Source organism: Spermophilus citellus (genome assembly GCF_964194105.1).
Source record: "Spermophilus citellus genome assembly, chromosome: 10".
NCBI lineage: Eukaryota > Metazoa > Chordata > Mammalia > Rodentia > Sciuridae > Spermophilus > Spermophilus citellus.
This window is the reverse complement of record NC_138197.1, coordinates 6,724,821-6,743,243: the sequence shown is the minus strand read 5'-3', so window position 1 is coordinate 6,743,243 and position 18,423 is coordinate 6,724,821. Positions and strand designations below refer to the sequence as shown.

General features: G+C 37.4%; 1 protein-coding gene across 1 annotated transcript; it reads right to left on the bottom strand.

Moving 5' to 3' along the window:
* Nucleotides 1–1,708: 1,708 nt before the first annotated feature.
* Nucleotides 1,709–17,928, bottom strand: LOC308659087 (slit homolog 2 protein-like; the record flags this gene model as incomplete). The annotated part of the gene is made up of 4 exons (XM_081312078.1): nucleotides 16,957–17,928; nucleotides 14,124–14,195; nucleotides 12,912–12,983; nucleotides 1,709–1,784 (listed from the first exon to the last, which is right to left on the bottom strand). Exons 1-4 carry the CDS (start codon nucleotides 17,133–17,135, stop codon nucleotides 1,709–1,711), a joined length of 399 nt encoding a protein of 132 aa, XP_081168204.1. The 5' UTR covers nucleotides 17,136–17,928.
* Between the last annotated feature and the right edge of the window lie 495 nt (nucleotides 17,929–18,423).

The following is an 18,423-nucleotide window of genomic DNA, read 5'->3' as shown; positions in this document are numbered from 1 at the left end:
ACTCTTGTTTCTCAGAGATTGGGCTGAGAGTACTTCCTCTACTCTCCTCTTTTCAACTTAATACTTTTAATTTTACATTACAGTTGTTCCATTTAAAGTCATTTGTACAGTACATGGAAAACAACTTTGTAAACTACTGAGTTTTGGTTTTCAAGGTACTATATTACCAGAGGAATTGCTTAACAGTGCTCTTTGTATGCTAGCTTTGAAGTCCATCAAGACTACCTAATGCAGAAAGAGAAACACTAAGAAAACCAACTCTGGCCATTGTGAGAAAAACCAAACACAAATATTTAAATATAAGTTTCAATTCACATATATACATATAATTTTTATAGCAGCCCTACATCCTATTTCCTTGGGAAGATGGCCCCTGGAGAACATTTGTTAAAAAGAGGATTCTTCATTTGATTGCTTAACGTAGACTTAAATTGGACCAATTAAGCAACAGAGAACACAAAAAGAAGAAGAGAAATACTGCCAGTGAATTTGGCTACCCTTGGAGAAACAATGTCAAGAAAGTCACACTAGAGAGAAGATGTGATGTGTCTGTGGGAAAGTTTTGCCTAGAGTGAAATAAGGTATTCAGGGACCAAGCTGAGATTCTGGCTTCAATGGGGGTGTGTGTGGGAAGGCTGTCTTCCTATTTTTGAAATCAGTAACAACATTGAACTTACAGGTTACAAAGCCTTGACTACAAAAGTCACAACAAAGCAACATGTTTATTTTCTGTACAAACACTACCATATGGGACTCCCCACCATCCAGGTGGGGCCACTCTGAACAATTTACTCCATAGATCCCAGCAGTTATTTTTTCACAACATATATGAGCATCAGTAATCACTGCTATTTATTTTTCCAACACTTTGTAGCTTATCCACCATCTGTATAACATCATTCATATGGCTGAAAATCTAATTTTAAAAGCCTTCAAAAATGTGTTTTCACTATTATACATTATTAGGTCAGTGAGCAAGCATTCCAGGGGATGAAAAACTGATTCTACCTAATACTCACATTATGATATTTTAAAGAACTACTTCCCTTTAACAACCTATGATGCATTTGACATAAATACCTTACTTTCCAGTCATTGATTCTGCAGAGTTTGGAACTTGGTTTTAAAAGGGAACATTTAAAAGTGAATTTACAATTTTCTTTCAATAGCTGATAATAAAATTTTCAGACTAATAAACACTACTCCTTGGTTACAGAAATAATACCAAAAAAAAAACTGAGATCAACTTTACAAGAAAACACTGTCAACTTCCTTTTAAGAGGAAACATAGTAATTTCCCCTTCAGAATTAATTCAAACTTTTTCATTAAAAATAGGTAAATCTCACCATCATAAAATAATCAAAAAAAGAATACCACTATTACAACCACACATAAATAAACCACTGAATGCTAACCAAACAAGCCACTGGAACCACTGGAAAACTAAACATATATTTCCTTCAAAACATAATAAAGGCAGAGCTGGGAATATAGCTCAGTTGGTAGAGTGTTTGTCTTGCATGCACAGGGTCCTGGGTTCAAACCCCAGCACCACAAAAAAGAAAAAAAAAAGCATAAAAAGGGCAAACTTTCAATTCATCAATATATTTAAGCACAGATTCCAGGAAAGCACAAGGAAACAGATCCAAAACACATCTAATAAAACACAAGGTACTACCCAAAGCAACAGTAACAGTGTGCATCTACTTACAGTCTGTATAGCTTCGAGGTCCCAAGAAACAGCAACTCAGGAAACAGCTGAAGGTGATTTCTGTTTAAACGCCTTTTGAGAAAACAAAAACAAAGCTTATGTTACATACAGAATACCCAACAATGAGACTGCGATTTCATAGTGTCATGCCTCATCCTGAATTTCAAGTAAGAATGGAGTGACATTCAAGAGAATTCAAGCATTGCAAATCAAAAGTTGGTTACACCTTTGGTTACATGACTCTTTAAAGCAATTTTCCATTATGCTCACTCAGATGATGACTGCTGAGCCTTAACTCTAAACTCAAATCTCCTGCAACATCAGTCAACCAGAATATACACAATGGTGAAAGATTTCATGACTCAGGCTCAAGTCTGTGAAGCAACTTCCATATACAACAGAAATTGTACAGGAAATGGTTGTCTTAAAATAATTCACACTCTGTCCTGAATGACCTAAGTTTTCAGTCAAGGCATTGTGGGGAGATGGAGATTTCAATTTTGTTACCTCTATTTAGCTAAAAAGTAAAAATAAAAGTGTGATGGGCTGGGATTGTGGCTCAGTGGTAGAGTGCTTGCCTAGCATATGTGAGGCACTGGGTTTGATTCTCAGCATGGCATATAAATGAATAAAATAAAGGTCCATCGACAACTAAAAAGAATATTAAAAATATATAAATAAAATAAAAGTGTGACACAATGTTAAGTATGATTTTTCCTATAAGTATGGTTTGTCCTTATAGGAAAAATCAGAAGAAAGCCAACAAAGTTCACACCTCAGCCCAAAGCCTCTCAACCCTTCATTGAATTTAATGCTCAGAGTTATAGTGAATGGTGATGTCATAAATTGCTTAAATATCTTTTAAATGTTTAACTGATGTTGGAGTGTTTTAGATGTTTTAGAAAGAATTTGATTCCAACTCTAACTCAATTTAAATCCTGATGTAATATGACAATTCTTTTGGACTACACACATCTATGAACAGCGTAGGTGAATTCTACCCCCATACCCAATTCTTTAAGAGTTGGTTTTAACATTAAATTCAAAATAATAGCCTATTTCTTTTTCTAGATCTAAATTTAAAAAATATAAATCTAACATAAAATACACACAATCTGCTTAATTTACAAGAGTATAAGTAGGTGCAGAAACTAACATCACACTGAAGAAACCAGAGGTATTTCTTAAGTCTTCAAAATACATATGGGGACAGAAAAAGCATATCATTCTTGATGTAGTTAAAGGATCCTCAGGTAGAAGCAGAATTACATTTAGTCTCTAGAGGGCAGAAATGAGACCAGTAATTGTGATTCCTAAGAAAGATAGTAAGGAGTTATTTCTAAGAATTAGGGATATTAAGAAATGGAAATATCTACCCTGAGATCAACCTTGAGAAACTGTCCACTACTTATCCTAGATATACTCAAGGAGTGTATGTTTTTTTTTTCTGTTGAGAACATGATAAAGGGCAATCCTATATTAAGTGAGAAGCTGGACCAAGTGGACTTCAGAATTCCTAATTCTAAGATGTCACAAGGCAATGAATGTGAACACAGCTTTGGTTACATAACTCATATCACTAAGAAGTTGTTCATTGACAGAAACATTCTCAGCATTTAATAAAATATACACTAATTTTAAAAAAGGATGCCAAGACAAATAAAGGGAAAAGAGTAAAAGCACAGATGAAAGGATGGGCTTACTTCGCACTTACACTAGATTTTAGGAATAAAGTACATAACAAGGTAAAATGGAACCCAAAAGTTTTTATTTGTTCTCTATTGGGAATGATTCTGAGAAAGAAGTACTTCCCAATCCCACCATTATCCATTTTTGATAAAATAAAGCCTGATTTTGATTTGCTAAATTCACCTCCAAAGAAAGTAAATTACAAATATTCACAACAGTGGTAATGAAAATTTTTCTAGAAAAGCAGTCATTCGTGGAAGGAGGTATATTGTCCAAAGAGCCATTTCTGATTCCTAAAACAGCAGAGATGAGATTTCTTAATCATATCCACACCATGTAATTAACAACTGTCATCCAATTCTTTAGCCATAGCAGCCATGCTCCTTCAAACCTGAGTTCCTGCAGAGGCAGCTCTCTGTGTAGGGGGCTTCCCTTTTCATCAAAAGTTGCTTTACTTACATCCTCTGTGCAACTTTCCAATTCTACATAGATTCAACACCTCCCTTGGTTATGTCCCCAAAATACTTGATAAGTAAAAGTCCCTCCACTATATGGTATGTATTCAAGTGTGGTCTCTTCCCACCAGCCTGTGAACTCTTCAAGGGTAAAGACCTTGTCTTTGTATTTCCTCCCGCCTTTTCTGGTACTTAACTGGGTTTTAAAGCAAAACAGAAGGCAAAGAGAGAAGTCTGTTCTCATTTAACATGTCCTTCCCTGGCACTTAGTAGGGTCTTAGATATGTTGATTGACAACAGACTGTCCTCCTCTTTTGATATTGTTCAGCAAGAGCTTGACATAATTTTATACCCAGAGAGCTTTCCTCTGGCATACTTCTTGTGATGCCTCTTCAGGTTTGATGCTACACTCTGGCTAAGGAAAGCCCCACCATCCTACCAGCTTCCACATGTCCCAGGCAACACTAATCTTCTTCCTTTTCCATCAACCTCTTTGCCCACTCTCTTGCCCCCACCTGAAACATTCTCAGCATCACTTAGAGTTGAAAGAAATTTAATGAGTTTAAACAAATCCAGAAATGCAAGTGAATGGCAGCTGTCCGTAGCTTTCTTGTTAGGGGTCTGCATCAATACAACTTCATGTGTTGTGAAAAAGTAGATATTTCAGAGTAGGACCTGCTCTTAATTATCAACTTCATATTCCCAGTGTTTCTTAATTTGCTCCACGAGTAGTAGGTAAGTGCATTAAGCTTACTATGTGATACTCCCTGTTCTGCCAGGTTTACATGAACTATCTCATTCACTCTTCACAATATCCCCCGTGTAGGTACAACTTTTAACTGCTGTTTTGGAGGGAGACATGGAGCTCAAAGACTGCTAGAATTTGAATTTAAGTGGCATGACTCCAGAACATACTTTCTGAGACACAGAAGAACACAGACTAACATTCCTAAACAATAATTCAAAATAATGTATTGCTGAAACTTTACTTTTCACCAATTTTTCCTTCAGAAAAACATAGTTTTGTATAACCAGTCTCTTAAATATCTACAAACTAACCACCTGAAAATAAAACCCCATGTTTTCTTTTTTTAAAAAATGACTCTATATTCACCTTTTAAATGTCTATTTTAAATACCTATGGTTGAGAGAAAAAGAAAAAAATACAGGTGAAATTTTTTTTCTCTGAATTCAAGTATTTTTTCACTCTTTCAGGAAAGCAATTATGAATGACCTTTAAATATGTTTAAACCAACTATGAAACATTTCCATTTTAAGCATCAGACAAGATAGTATTAGACAAAAAGAGCCGGTATCAGTAAGTGATGTGTAATATGCAAATAGAAAACAGGACACGTTTGCTGGTTTTTAAAATTTTTGTTTTTTGGTTTTTGTTTTTTTCTTAAAAAGAGTATGTTCACTTTGGGTTCCTGGACTCCTGTTATATTCTCTCTTCCATCAGTACTAAGGTTAATTGGACACAAAAACAGTAAAAAAGAAAGAAGCTCTTCCAAAAAATATTCAATAAAGAAAATATTTGAAAGGAGAGATTATTGTACAAAGACCATAAATTAAATCCTTAATCTAAAGAGCAGTTTTTTAAATCTAGAATTACAATAAAGACTCTTAAGGTGCAAAACAAGTCCTTAAAAAGAGCTGAAGAAAAAGTTATCTTCCTTCCAATTCCACGTACGAAACAATTGTTAATGGCTTAAAGAGCAGTGTTATAATAAGAACTATAACAAAAGTGAGCTGCTGATATTAAAATGTGATAGTTGCAGACAGGAAAACAGATGTAATGAACAGATGATACTGAGCAGGACTGTTTATGGGGCCCACATAAACTTGCTCATTGTACAGACTAGGTAAGTCAACTGTGACTGCTCAGAGCAAGGACACTAAATGACATTTAATCATGTCTGAGGAGATAGCAGAGGTAAAATGACACCTAGCTCTGCATCATCATCCGTAGGTGGAATCTGCCTCCAAGATTCCAAGACTGTCTGGGAATTTTCTGGATGGCATTCCTGGATTGAGAAAAGTTCGTGATCTTTCTCCCAGACACTTTATTTTAGAGCAAAGATGAGAAGGAGTCCCAATAAGTGCTCATTCTCTGGTACCAGCTAATTTTGAGTTTGACTTTCATTAGAGTGAATGACCTTTCTGTGTCACGCAAAACACCACTGGCCTCTGAAATGCTGATTCTTAACAACCTTTATTCGAAGGGCACCTGAACATTATTGACAAGCTTTGTTCTAAATTATCATGTGCTGGCTGCTCCCGTGACTCTTGTCCTTTCATAGACAATATAGTCTCTTATTTTATTCAACTTCTACATCAATTTAATTAATATTTGTAATCTTCCATCCAATTTAAAATGTAAAAGAAGAACAGTTTTACTAAAGCCAGTGAAAAACTCATGCTTTTTTTCTTACATGTCATTCTCAATGTAGGGTATTTTTGCAGCACACTTGGTCTGTAATAAACATCTGATAAATTTGCCTTAGAAAGTTTATCATTTCCAACCTCCTGTTTCTCATACATAAATGGCCAGGAATAGAACTAATTAGTTCCCTATTTTGACCTCTTCTTAGACAAAATTTCCAATTATCTTTTCTTGAATGTTTTTATTCTAATATTTTTAGATCAAGTATTTTAAAATTTATCATGCATTACAAAAACATAAATTTTCAACAGCATTATCAATTTAGCTTGTATTAAATAAACAGTTCTGTATTTTAAGTAGTGATATCAACGATAATTTCATCCCTTGTATTCTGTGCTATAGAGGTCAACTCTTTTTAGTAAAAAAAAAAGGCTGCTTCCTATTTAGTTCTTTTACTTATTCATATTTCTCTACAATTCACAAAGTTTATGACAAACATTCTGAAACAAAACGTGAAGAATTTGGATTATCTTCATGTCTCTTCTGTTAATCACATACTACATGCTAACAGAAACTCAGAATGAAATTAACAGTATAATACATATAGTGTTGCATAATTTTAATATACAGTGCATAAATTTGTTATGCACACACATTAATAGTTAAGATAACATAATTTTAAATCAACTTCTGAGAAATAAGAGGTATATTGAAATGCATAATGATAGTTCTTTAGGCACTGTGTGCAAAGAATTTTGTGAAACTGTACATTACCTTACCTAAATCATCTACTACCAGTATAAGCTATACCATAATATATATCCTTGTTTTAAAGATGAGGAAACTGAAATTTTTAAAGATGAAGCAAGGTGTTCAAGATCTCATAGGGAAATCACAATTAAGGATTTATATATATATCTTACCTAATGTTTCTGTTTATAAAAGAGGGAGGGAAAGTTTGTATTTGGTTAGAAAGTATAGTCAACAATACAACTGATAAGTATTTGCCTGGTGTTTCAGGAGACACCAGGCAGCAGCTGTGAATATTGCAAGGTGCCTCTACACAGGAGTTCTAGATAATTCAAACTCTGTGTTCCAACACCAAATACTAAAACAGCCTCACAAAGCCAGTCTTTCCGAACTGCCTACCTGCATTCAGAGTAGATGGATGCTCAAATTAGGAAACCAATTTTTTTTTTTGTAAATGCTATCTTGAAACAATATTTCAATTTTGATAGTACCAGTTTATTCCTATTACTATCAAGATTTCATTCTGAAAGGATTTCTACCAATGAATATTCCTTCCAGACCAGCAGATATAACTTTCTTTAAAAAAAGATAAAAACAATACATATGAAGTCCATATACAAAAGTCTCATTCTGTGCAAAGTTGGGAAATGCAGTGTAGAAGGCATAACTCAGCCAGAAAGGTATCCATCCAAAAGTAATGAAAAGCAGAATAAAATGTAAAATATTTGACATTCACTGCTTCCACAAATACCTTGTAACAGTGCAAACGAAGCTACTCATTTCAAAGGAGGTATAAAAGACACAGCATCCAGCAAACACTGTCACAAAGGATGAGCCCAAAACAGATGTGGGAAAAATAAACAGCCTTGCTGCTTCAGAATTTATAAGGGCAAACAGGCCTTCTCACCACAGTTTGACTTCAGAGACCATAAAAACAGGTTGCACAAGAAAACCTCTCAGATGGATTGAATATTCTGCTAAACTTACAACAGCTCATTTGCATTAAAGCTTTCTATGGCCAGAGTCAGGAAATACAATTTAAAATAGTCCATGTGTATTTATTTTAGAGTATTTTTACCTTATGCAACGTGCACACTCAACCTCTGTTAGTTTGATATATTTCTTTAAAGAGAATTTCTAAGAAAGCAACCACAGTGCCTTTCAACCTAGGTGCAAAGATACCAGAGAACAACTCTTGAAATGAGCTCACATTCCTGTCCAAGGAGAGAGCATGGTTTGTTTGTCCTTACAATAAGAAAAGATATATATTATGTGTTGCCTACAAACTTGTAGGATGAGTCAGAAGAGGGGTTCTTGACATCCTTGATGAACAGGATAAACTGTGCTTTCCTTCAGACCTGTTCCACCACATATTCTCCACTTGAATTCATGTGTAGCAACCCATAACAAAGGCTGTAGAGTGCCAGGGCTCTCAACCTCACACTGTCACTTGCTTATGAATGGAGTGTTCATGAAAAGAGGACTAATTCAGCACCACCCTGGGAAAAGAAAAGAAATGTGCCCCTTGGATATCTTTGATAAAAATACAGTATTTATTCAAAGATAGGCTCTTTGGGAAGAGACTAAGATTTCTCTAAATTAAAATGAATATATTTGATTTGCATCAACTTGTTGGAAATTTTGTTATTTTTGTTTTGTGTTTACTCTGCAGGAACTTTAAAATACTTAACAGGCTTATTTTTCAGGATTCAACATATGGCTACATTTTCAATATTTTAAGGACAAATTTATCCAGAAAAAAAAATGAATAGCCAGAGAAAATTTTAAGGAAAGAAAATGTCATTTTAAATAGAAAGAGACTAAAACTGGAAAGATTTAAAGAAATATTTGTCTGAAAAGCACATTGTTAGTGGGAGAAGACGGCACAGTCTGTGTACTTTATCACTTCAACAATCTCCTTATTGAAGATTATAAGGTGATTGTAATGTCCAGGAAAAGCCTAATATCCAAGATTTTCCTTGGTATGCTCTTGGTCTCTTAATATAAGCTAGACAAACATATCTAAGTTTCAATTTTGCAGTACTGAAGTAACTACCAAAATGTCTTTGAAATGACAGCCTTAAACTTTCTTATACTCTTGCATTTGGGTTATGAAGGAATTTTCAAAAGAGGAAGACGGTTTTCAATAGTGGAACCCTTAAGTATTCTAGCTTGTCAAAAAAAAAAAAAAAGGCTGTAAAATATAACTCCATGACTACAAAGCATTATCACAATCGTACATGAATTGTAAATTTATGTAAGCCACAGAATTTTATACCAGCCCACAGAACTTCTGGGTCTCAATGTTACTTAAAAAAAAAATACCATCTAGAGAATTATGTACCAGCTGAGGAATATCTTGTATTAGTAATTTTGTCTGGAGAATTTATTGTGGATATATAAAGGTATCTTTTAGGAAGTACATGAAAGAAGCATACTTCCTAAGTGTTCTGAATTGTTACTGTAGTTAACTGGTATTTTTTTCCCTCTTAATTGATTTGTACTGAATTAGCTAGTCGTTTAACCACATTAGATTTCTATAGAACTTTCTGATTAAACTATAGGAGACCAGCTAATACAATATAAAAAGGTTTAAAGTACTCAAGGTTTCATTTTTTTTCCCAGAAAAACTGGTACTGCTGGCAATACAAAGCCTCTTAGAAAATCTGCCACTACACGTGGTAGGTCTGGGAGTGTGGTGACAGAGTGACGAAACAGGAAGGTGTGTAGGTGCAATTAACTTAGTCCCTTTACAGTGATTCATAACCACATTCTGATGATGACCACATCATCTGATGTCGTTTCTAAACAACACAAAGAAGGGAGTGAAAAGGAAACAAGAGGAGAAGGTGGGGAAAAATAAACCAAAGGAAAGGGGGAAGGGAGAACACAATGAGAGGAAGAAAGACATGAAGGAGGGAGAGACAGGAAGAAAGGGATGAGGAAGGAGACAAGAGAAAGGAAGGATTTCAACATCCATGTACTTCTTGACATTTGGCCTTGAGATTTTAGAATTGCATCCATTCTTTGAAGTAGAAAAAATATCTTTCTCTTGTAGCTATACTGCTTTGATTTACAAATAATAGCTTTCTTATTCCATGCTAACATTAAATTCAACTTAACAACAGGATCCTGCTTCTTACAGATTAAAAAGTTGGATTTATAAAAAGGCATAGTTCTTCTGCTTTCAGATCTTTTTTCCCCTCTAGATCAAGTGTAAAGGACATCAAAATAAAATAAGAGATAAATATAACTTTGAAATTTTCACAAAAATCATTTACAATTATTTTATCACTTTAAAATGAAAATAATTTAGAACCATACATTACACACAAGTAAAATAAACATTTTTATTTATTTTTTGATCTTCATACAAGGAAAGAAAATTAAATCACTGTTCACTGTATGGATGGTATTTACAACATATGCCTGCACTTATACATCTTTTCATAATTGAGAGTTCCAGTATAAAATCTCACATCTAAATTATTAAAAATCATTTAAGTTTACACAATTCATAGCTAAAGTTAATTCATTGATTACTTGCTATCTTTCACATAGTCCCTTGCTGTTCTTTGAAAAAGCAAGCAATTTTGTGATGTTAAATGACCCCGATTAAAATAAGGGTATATACCAGAGGCCATAATAATCTGAGAATGATACTCACAAGATAGGTTTTTTGTTGTTGTTTTATGTTTTTATTTTTAAAACAATATGCTGAACAAAATTTAATTTTTTTGTTTCACAATAACTTGAATGCATTCCTTAGTAAAACTGCTTGCCATTTAATGTATTTAAAAAATAAATATTTGAAAAGTGTATCCACAATGTTCCTAAGAAATGGTTTTGAATTCCAGAGTCCCAAGGAGATGAATTGGCTGTCAGATAACAATGTGCTTCCATCAGATGGACTTGGCAGTTGTAAACAAAAGGAATTTTTCTCAGCTTTTCCTCACAAATATGAAATATTTGCTCTCAGCCAACAGCTGGGGTGATTTAAAGAAGTCCTGCATATATATTAGTTTTCATTCAAAATTACAAATTCTCCCACTCTGAAACATCTGACTTAGTCTTAGTAGAACAGAAAATTGTTCTGAGATGAAGTGACATTCCCAGAGGAAGGCAAAGTCAAAAAATAGTACCACTTACAACTCTAATCAAATTTCAGATAATATAGCGTCTGGTTAATAATTTTTAGGAAAAGTTAATTTAGTCAAGATGAAAGTTCAAATGATATTTGGAAGTAGCTTGAAAAATAACCAGAAAGTATGTTTTCTTCTAGTCTTTCTTAAAATATTTACAATATAACCAAAGTAGAGGCTGCAGGAAAAACCATTAAGACTCCTTCTATGATTCAAAAATTGTTTAAAAACCAAGATATAGATACTTCTTTGTGACTGCTAGAAGTTATTCTTGGAAAACTGTATATATACATAATACATATATAATATATATATATATTATATACATATTATATATGTATTATGTATATATAAAATTATGAAATTTTCTGTTCATTTAAATGATTATATCAATATTTTAAAAATAGATGGATTAAAGATATATTTGTGAGTTAGTCACAAAGCCTATGAATGCTTCTGAAGAACATCAAATAATAAATAATTTCAGAATAATTTTATGTATTTAGACATAGGTTATGAATTTATGAACTTTACTATGAATTCAACCAAATATTTATCTTGTTTTTACTTTCCCCCCAAACTAGCTCAAAGTAGTGTTTTAAATTTATTTTGAACTCTACAATTATATTCCCCATATTTCAGTATTTATCATGGCCAAGTTTTATAATAAATATAGTACACATTTCTGTGTTTTACTTGAAGTCATAAAAATGAAATCTATGCATTTATAAATATCTCAGAAGATAACCAGTCATTTTTCAACTTATGGACAATTACACAGAATTAACTTCTGCCTTTGGGCCTAGTGAATACAACTGTGTGTTCTGCTTAAAGTGAATATATTTTGTTATTTGAAATAAGAGTGTTATTTGTATATAAAGTGACTATTAAATCAGATGTGAAAACTGTTAAATAATTGTTACTACTTTTAGTAAATCTGTTACTTGTCCTAAGAATACAAACCTTCTAAAGTGAAATAATCAAGATCTATGAGACATGAAATCACATTTCAAACTACAAAGTCTGTAATTTTTTTCTATTTCAGATAGAGGTTTGGTCTGATGTAAATATATACTGTGAACCTAAAAAAATCATCAAGTAATAAATATAAATCCATTAAGAATTTGTGTCTAAAAAATAGATTTTAATTTGAAGGTTACATTTAATTTTGGAAAAACAAAGGTCAATGTTACATGACTACACATTGATAACAGATCTTACTTTGGTAATCTTTCTTATTTCCCAAAAGGAATATTTGAAAAGCTACTATAGCATAACAAAATAAAGCTGTGAATAACAATTATTAATAATGTTCACTCTACTGATAAAAAGTTAAATCATCATCAGAAAAAAATATAATATCACTAATGACACACCAAGTAACATCATAGAAATTAAAATTACTATTAGAAAAACATCCCTTCCATATGTACTATTAATAGGAACAAAAGGTCCACCTCTCTTCCTGCATAGGCAAGCAAACAAATCAGATGAACAAATAAGAAAAACATGTATGTACATCTTTCAGTACCAAAGCAATGGTTACCAAGTATATAAACATCTCAGAAAAGTAAATTTGTGCTTTATTACAAATTAATATCCTATATCCAGAAACTCTACTTGTTGTAAATTTGTCTGAAAACCACTTACTCATCTTCCCTTTATTTTTGCAAGCTTTTTAAAGCTAAAACATGAAATCGAAGACATAAGCCTTGAAATTCAAGTGTTTGTAAAAATACAGTCATGTTGTCATGAGTTTGGAATTGAAAATACTTACAGTCTCTCTAGTTCTTTAAGATCCTGGAATGCTCCCCTTTCAATGGTGGTAATCTTGTTCTCCATAAGCTGACTGAAATGAAAAAAAAATGTAACATGCTTCTTAATGTTACCATCTAAGTCAATTTCAATTCAGCAACTGAAAATTTATAACCTCTTTCTCTCTTTAAAATTAGATTTTGCTCTGCTTTGAGAACTAGGAGCAAATTTAATGGTGATATATGTGAAAGAACTCATGGAGAAGAAAAAGCATCCACATCACAAAACTTTTACAGAAACATTAAAGCAGTTTCTCAGTAAATTTACTATTCAAACTCTAAACCTTAAATATAACAGAAAAGCAGTGAAATTGCAGCTTTGATAGCTGTTTTTGGTACACTGATTTTCAACTGTGTTCTTAACTACAGTAATTCATCATACACATATTCAATTATGACTTATGGATACCCATCAGCAACCAAAATATTTCATAAGGACCAAAATATGTTTTAAAAATTGAACACTGGGTATATAGAGATCAAAAGTATATGACCTTTAAGACATAAATATATACAATCTTGTGGGAGAAAACAAGTTTATGTAGCATTGACTTTGAATAATGGTTTATTCACAGCTAAATTAACCCACTAAGTAAAGAAGTAATCATAGTGCAACTATTTTATGTAAGCTACAAAGATATTAAAGGTAAGGAAATTAAAGGTAAAATATAACTAATGATGCTGTTTTATAGATAAACATTTTTCTACCTAAGCTCTGTTAAAAAGCTGGATGGCTTGATTTTAATGTTAGAAATTACTTTTTCTTAGAAAAAAAAAGTCTAAATATTTTTAGCTCAATACTATTAAACCACAGATCTACCTGAGTTTTTTCAAGTTAATCTCAAACACTAAAATATCAGATGTCACACATTATTTATTCACACTATGAAAGCGACTGTTCTACAAGTTTATATGCATAAGGCACTTAGGGTATGCTCAAACAGTCTTAGGGTCATTTCTATAACATTGTTTCTATGGCATGTGTCCAAACTTAAAATGAAAGCCCAAATTTTTACTAAAAGTTGTGCTTTTAGTAAAATAAATAAAGAAACCAAGGCCTTTACATTTTTAAAATTTCTGTCATTGGAAAGGTTTGAAAAACTGATACTATTAACAATTCTCAAAGTGCAATCTTGAATACAATACAATTCCCCATATTAGAGAAGAACACTTACAGAACTCTTAAGTGTCTAAGGCCCACAAAATCTGTCTTCGTAATCCGTGTGATGTTATTTCCATTCAAATCCCTAAGAGACAACCAGAAAATGAAAGCTCCATTTTATATCTATTAACTTAGTTAAGCAAAGTTAAATTTAAAGTAGGTTTGAACTTTTAAGCTTAAAAATTAAATTAATTAGTGTATGGTTTAGAAAACAAATGGGAGAGAGAAGGGGCAACCACAACCTTTGAAATAATATTGCATAAATGCTCAAGTTTACAAAGTTCATCCTGGCTGGCCCATGATGACAAGAAAACGAAGTAATTGTATTATCATGAAAATTGTTCTTTTGGTGTGTGTGTGTGTGTGTGTGTGTGTGTGTGTGTGGTGTGCTTTTGATTTTTGCTTTTATAAGGATGTGTGTATCGAATTCACAGGTATTCTGTTATTTTCCTATTACTGGAGTTCCCCTCGGAAAGTTAAAGGAATCATATTCTCATACTATTCAAGAACAAAGTTTTAAATCTAGAAAGAACACTATCCTTAGGGGAGCATGGTGGCTAAACTTCCTAAGGTAAAGAAGAAAGTTAGAGGGCCATCAAAAGAAATGCACTTCAAAGACCTGCATTTACTTTCCAACAATTCTATGTTTGTATGAAAACTAAACTCTTTATTTGCAGCTCAGGGAACCCTGCTGTGATTGTAAAGCGAAAACTACTAGCGGGGGCAATAATGGAAGTGGTATTCAGGCCCTAACATTTTTGTTCAGATTTCAGCACCACTTTTCCTTCAAGAGTCACAACCCTTTTTTTTTTTCCTGGCATCTCAGGTCAAGATCTAAACTTGCCCTGCCTCCAATCATTTCAAGTAAAACAAGCTTTTGCTGAGGTTCGAATATTCTCCTGCAAGGTCCTAAATTCTCTCTTACTTTCGTCCTAAAAACTTCATGTTTGAAATATGCATTTTAAGTTTTTACTTTGTCAATGATAAAATGTTATAAGACAACACTGACTACTATTTTCTGAACCTCTTTAAAAATCCCCTTACAGGGATTTTTTATTTTCCCAAGGATCTAAAACCCAATTGTCATTTTTTCCCCGAGTGCATTCCCTTTTGGTTGAGTAAGACACGTTAGTGCTTACACTATAAACTAATTGGAACAGCATGAAATGACAAGTACAAAAACAGAATTCTGCATGACTTTCCTTCCTTTTTTGCCTATTTCTACACGTTGAGCAAAGTCTCATTAAGTTGTTCCAAAAATCGTCGGGGTCCTTTGTCGGCTATTCGATATAACACGGAATCCCTACCTCCCACCCGAGGCAAATGTCGGGGATCACATGTTGATGAGGCAACCCTGGTAAGGCCCAACTTGCGCAGCACTCAGGGTTTGGAGTGGATGAAGAAAAAGAGTAGGGGGCGACCCAGTGAGGCTGGGGGACAGATGAGCCTTTCCAAAAGAAGACAGGGCTCAACTTGGCCTTTAAAGCAGTGGCCAGAGAGATGGATTAGATAAGAAGGGCAACTCAAGGCGCTGCAGACTGCACTGGTGCAGAAGTGCGAATCTGAGGGCGTCCTCTCCGCAGTTCATGGCCCTCACACCCAGAGGGAAAGAGGCCGCGGGAGGGGAGTCCCAGCGCACTGGTCCCCATCGCCCTCACCCGCCCGGCCCACGAGCCACCTGAGAGCACTAGCGCGCCTAGGGCGCTCGGGCGACTGGGGCGGCGGCTCGGCATTCACAAAGAGAATGGCCTCCATGCTCTGCTTCCCTGAACTCGGGAAGCGCCCCACCAGGAGCGCGTGGGCCGTCAACGCCAGGACTGCGTTTACTTCTTCATTAGAGACCAGCAGAGGCAGGGAGGCGGGGATGTCTGTGGGCACCGGAGCGCGAAGAGGGGCAGAAAGAGGAGCTGCTGCCACGTGAAGGGACGCAGAAATTGCCAGAAAGGTGGATGGGGGTAGGGGGGATGGGGGGGGACAGGGGCTCAGCAGGAAGAGCCGGAGGGGGCAGCCTAGGGCCGCCGGGTCGCCTCAGCAGTCTGATCTATCTGCGCTGGTTCAGGTTTGGAGAACCAGTACACTAACTTCACTTAAACCTCGGGACGCGGGTCTCCGCCGCAGTCGCCAGCTTAGAAGAGTCCCTTGGGGCCCGCTACCTCCGCCTCCTCCGGGCAGAAGTAGAGGGCAGGGACGAGCGAGGGAGTAGCAGGGGGCTGCGAACCGCCACTAAGCCAGCTGTGGCCCTACTGGGGCACCCTTCCTGCCTGATAGTAATATCCCAGGACACCCCATGACCCCTTCTCCCCTCCCTTCTTTCCCGGGAGCTGAACACAAAGACAGGGAGCCTAAGTTTCTCTCTTTGAGCCCCCTGCCATCTCCTCCACGCCAACGGGGGGGGGGGGGAAGACAAGGGCGGGGACTCATCCTAAAACCGACCTAAGAATGTGTGCAACAGCAAGGTGACTCTTTATAAGGAATCTGAAAACAAAGTCGTGTCTCCTAGCCTGGGGCATTTTCTCATACTTATTCGCTAGCTCCCATCTCCACAGCCCCGAACAACTCCTCCACAAGAGGCTGCTAGTGGCAGTGGCGGGACAAGAGCAGGGAAAAGGGACCAAACGCAGCTGCCAGCGGATCCGCCCCTCCCTGGGCAGTGACCCTTTCCTGGGCAGTGCCTTCCAGTACTTGGCCCTCCAGGAGGGCCCAACCCAGGATGAGCGATCTGGAGAGCCAGTGAGGCTTCACCAGGCACAAGTCCCAGGTCCCTGTATTGCTGGTTCACTTCAGGTTCCAAGCAAAGCAAGCGCTACCGCATGGGGAGAAGGGGAGGGCGAAGAACCCATACTCACAGTCTCTCTGTGTTGCGGGGTATATTCCTGGGCACACTGCGCAGTGCGAGCCCGTGACAGTCCACAGTGCTGCCCGAGCAGGAGCACTGCGCCGGGCACGCCTGCGGCGCCACCTTGTTCAGGACCGCCAACACTAACCCCAGCGACAGGGACAGCGTCTGCCAGCCAATGCCGCGCATCTTCCCCCGCCGCCTCCTGGCTTGCCGGCGTTGGGGATTTCTCTTTAGCTCGCTGCTCCGACAGAACGGTGCAGTGTCTGAGGCCCAGTGCTTGGCGCGGGATTAGCAACCCAGAGTGCCCGGGGAAATGTGCACAAAATAATATGGAACAGTAATAATTAATATTCAAGGCAGGAGAGCCGGAACAGGCTCACGCCTTCCCCTTCCCTCTACACCCTCTTGTAGCAGGGCAGGAACTCCGTGGGCAACTTTTGAACCTGAAGATCAATGGCCTGGCCAAGGCTGCAAGGAGACCCCAAGAGCAGTGGGGGAGGAAATCACACGTTTTCTGTCGCTGAAGAAACCACTTGGCGGTAAAAGAGCTGAGACTTCCTAGGACTGTGAAGATGCAAAGGACGGCTGCCAGGGGGTAGAGTGAGATGATACTCAGATCCCACACACTGCTCTACAATTTCGATTCCAGTGGGGCTGGGAGAAGTGCGAGGAGGAAGCGGGGCGCTCAGTAGTAATGGTGGTCTTGGTCAAAGTGGACTCCTTGAAGCTAGAAGGCGCAGAAGCCCTTCGGGCCGGAGCAGAGCGCGCCAAGCAACTGGGCATGGCGCGCGGGGGCGCACCGGGCGTTTGTCCAGCCCAGGGGACTGGGGGCGGCGCTGCAGGGCGCAGGGCTCGGTTCACTCACGCGGCCTCTCCCCAGCCTGCTGCTCAGCGGTAGCCCCTACCGGTCCTCGCAATCTCCCGACAGCCAAGGATGGTTTGCAAACACACATGTACTTAGCTGAAGGATGTCTCGGCAATCCCGCCTCCCGCCCGGTGTCCTTGGCGACGCTCTGCACCAGGGCCTGCCCTGAGGTCACACAGAAAGACAAAAGGGCAGTAGGACCGCTGCAGCTGGACAGGAATATTCACTAGTCAAAATCTCAGCAAAGGAAATCCAAGAAGCCAAGTTTAGCACTAGAGCTCCAGAGAAGGCGAAACAGGCACTGGCTAGCGCAGGACTTGCAAGAAGGCAGGCTGGAAGGAGGGGAAAGGCAAAGGCCAAGGTGTTCACGACCCGGGTCCTGCTAGTTTGTCTGGAGGACAGCTGGGTGGCCAGCGGGAGGGTGGGATCCGCTACTCCAGGTAGAGCCCAGGCGATAGCTGAATGGCAATGTGTGTGCGCGCGTGTGTCAGCCCCTCTCGTCTCCCGGATACGCTGCAGCTCCGTGGCAGACACCTGATGACAAAGGTGGAAGAAACAACAGCCAGCTCCAAGCGGGCGCAGCTTCTCTCTCGCCCCTTGGCAGCCTCC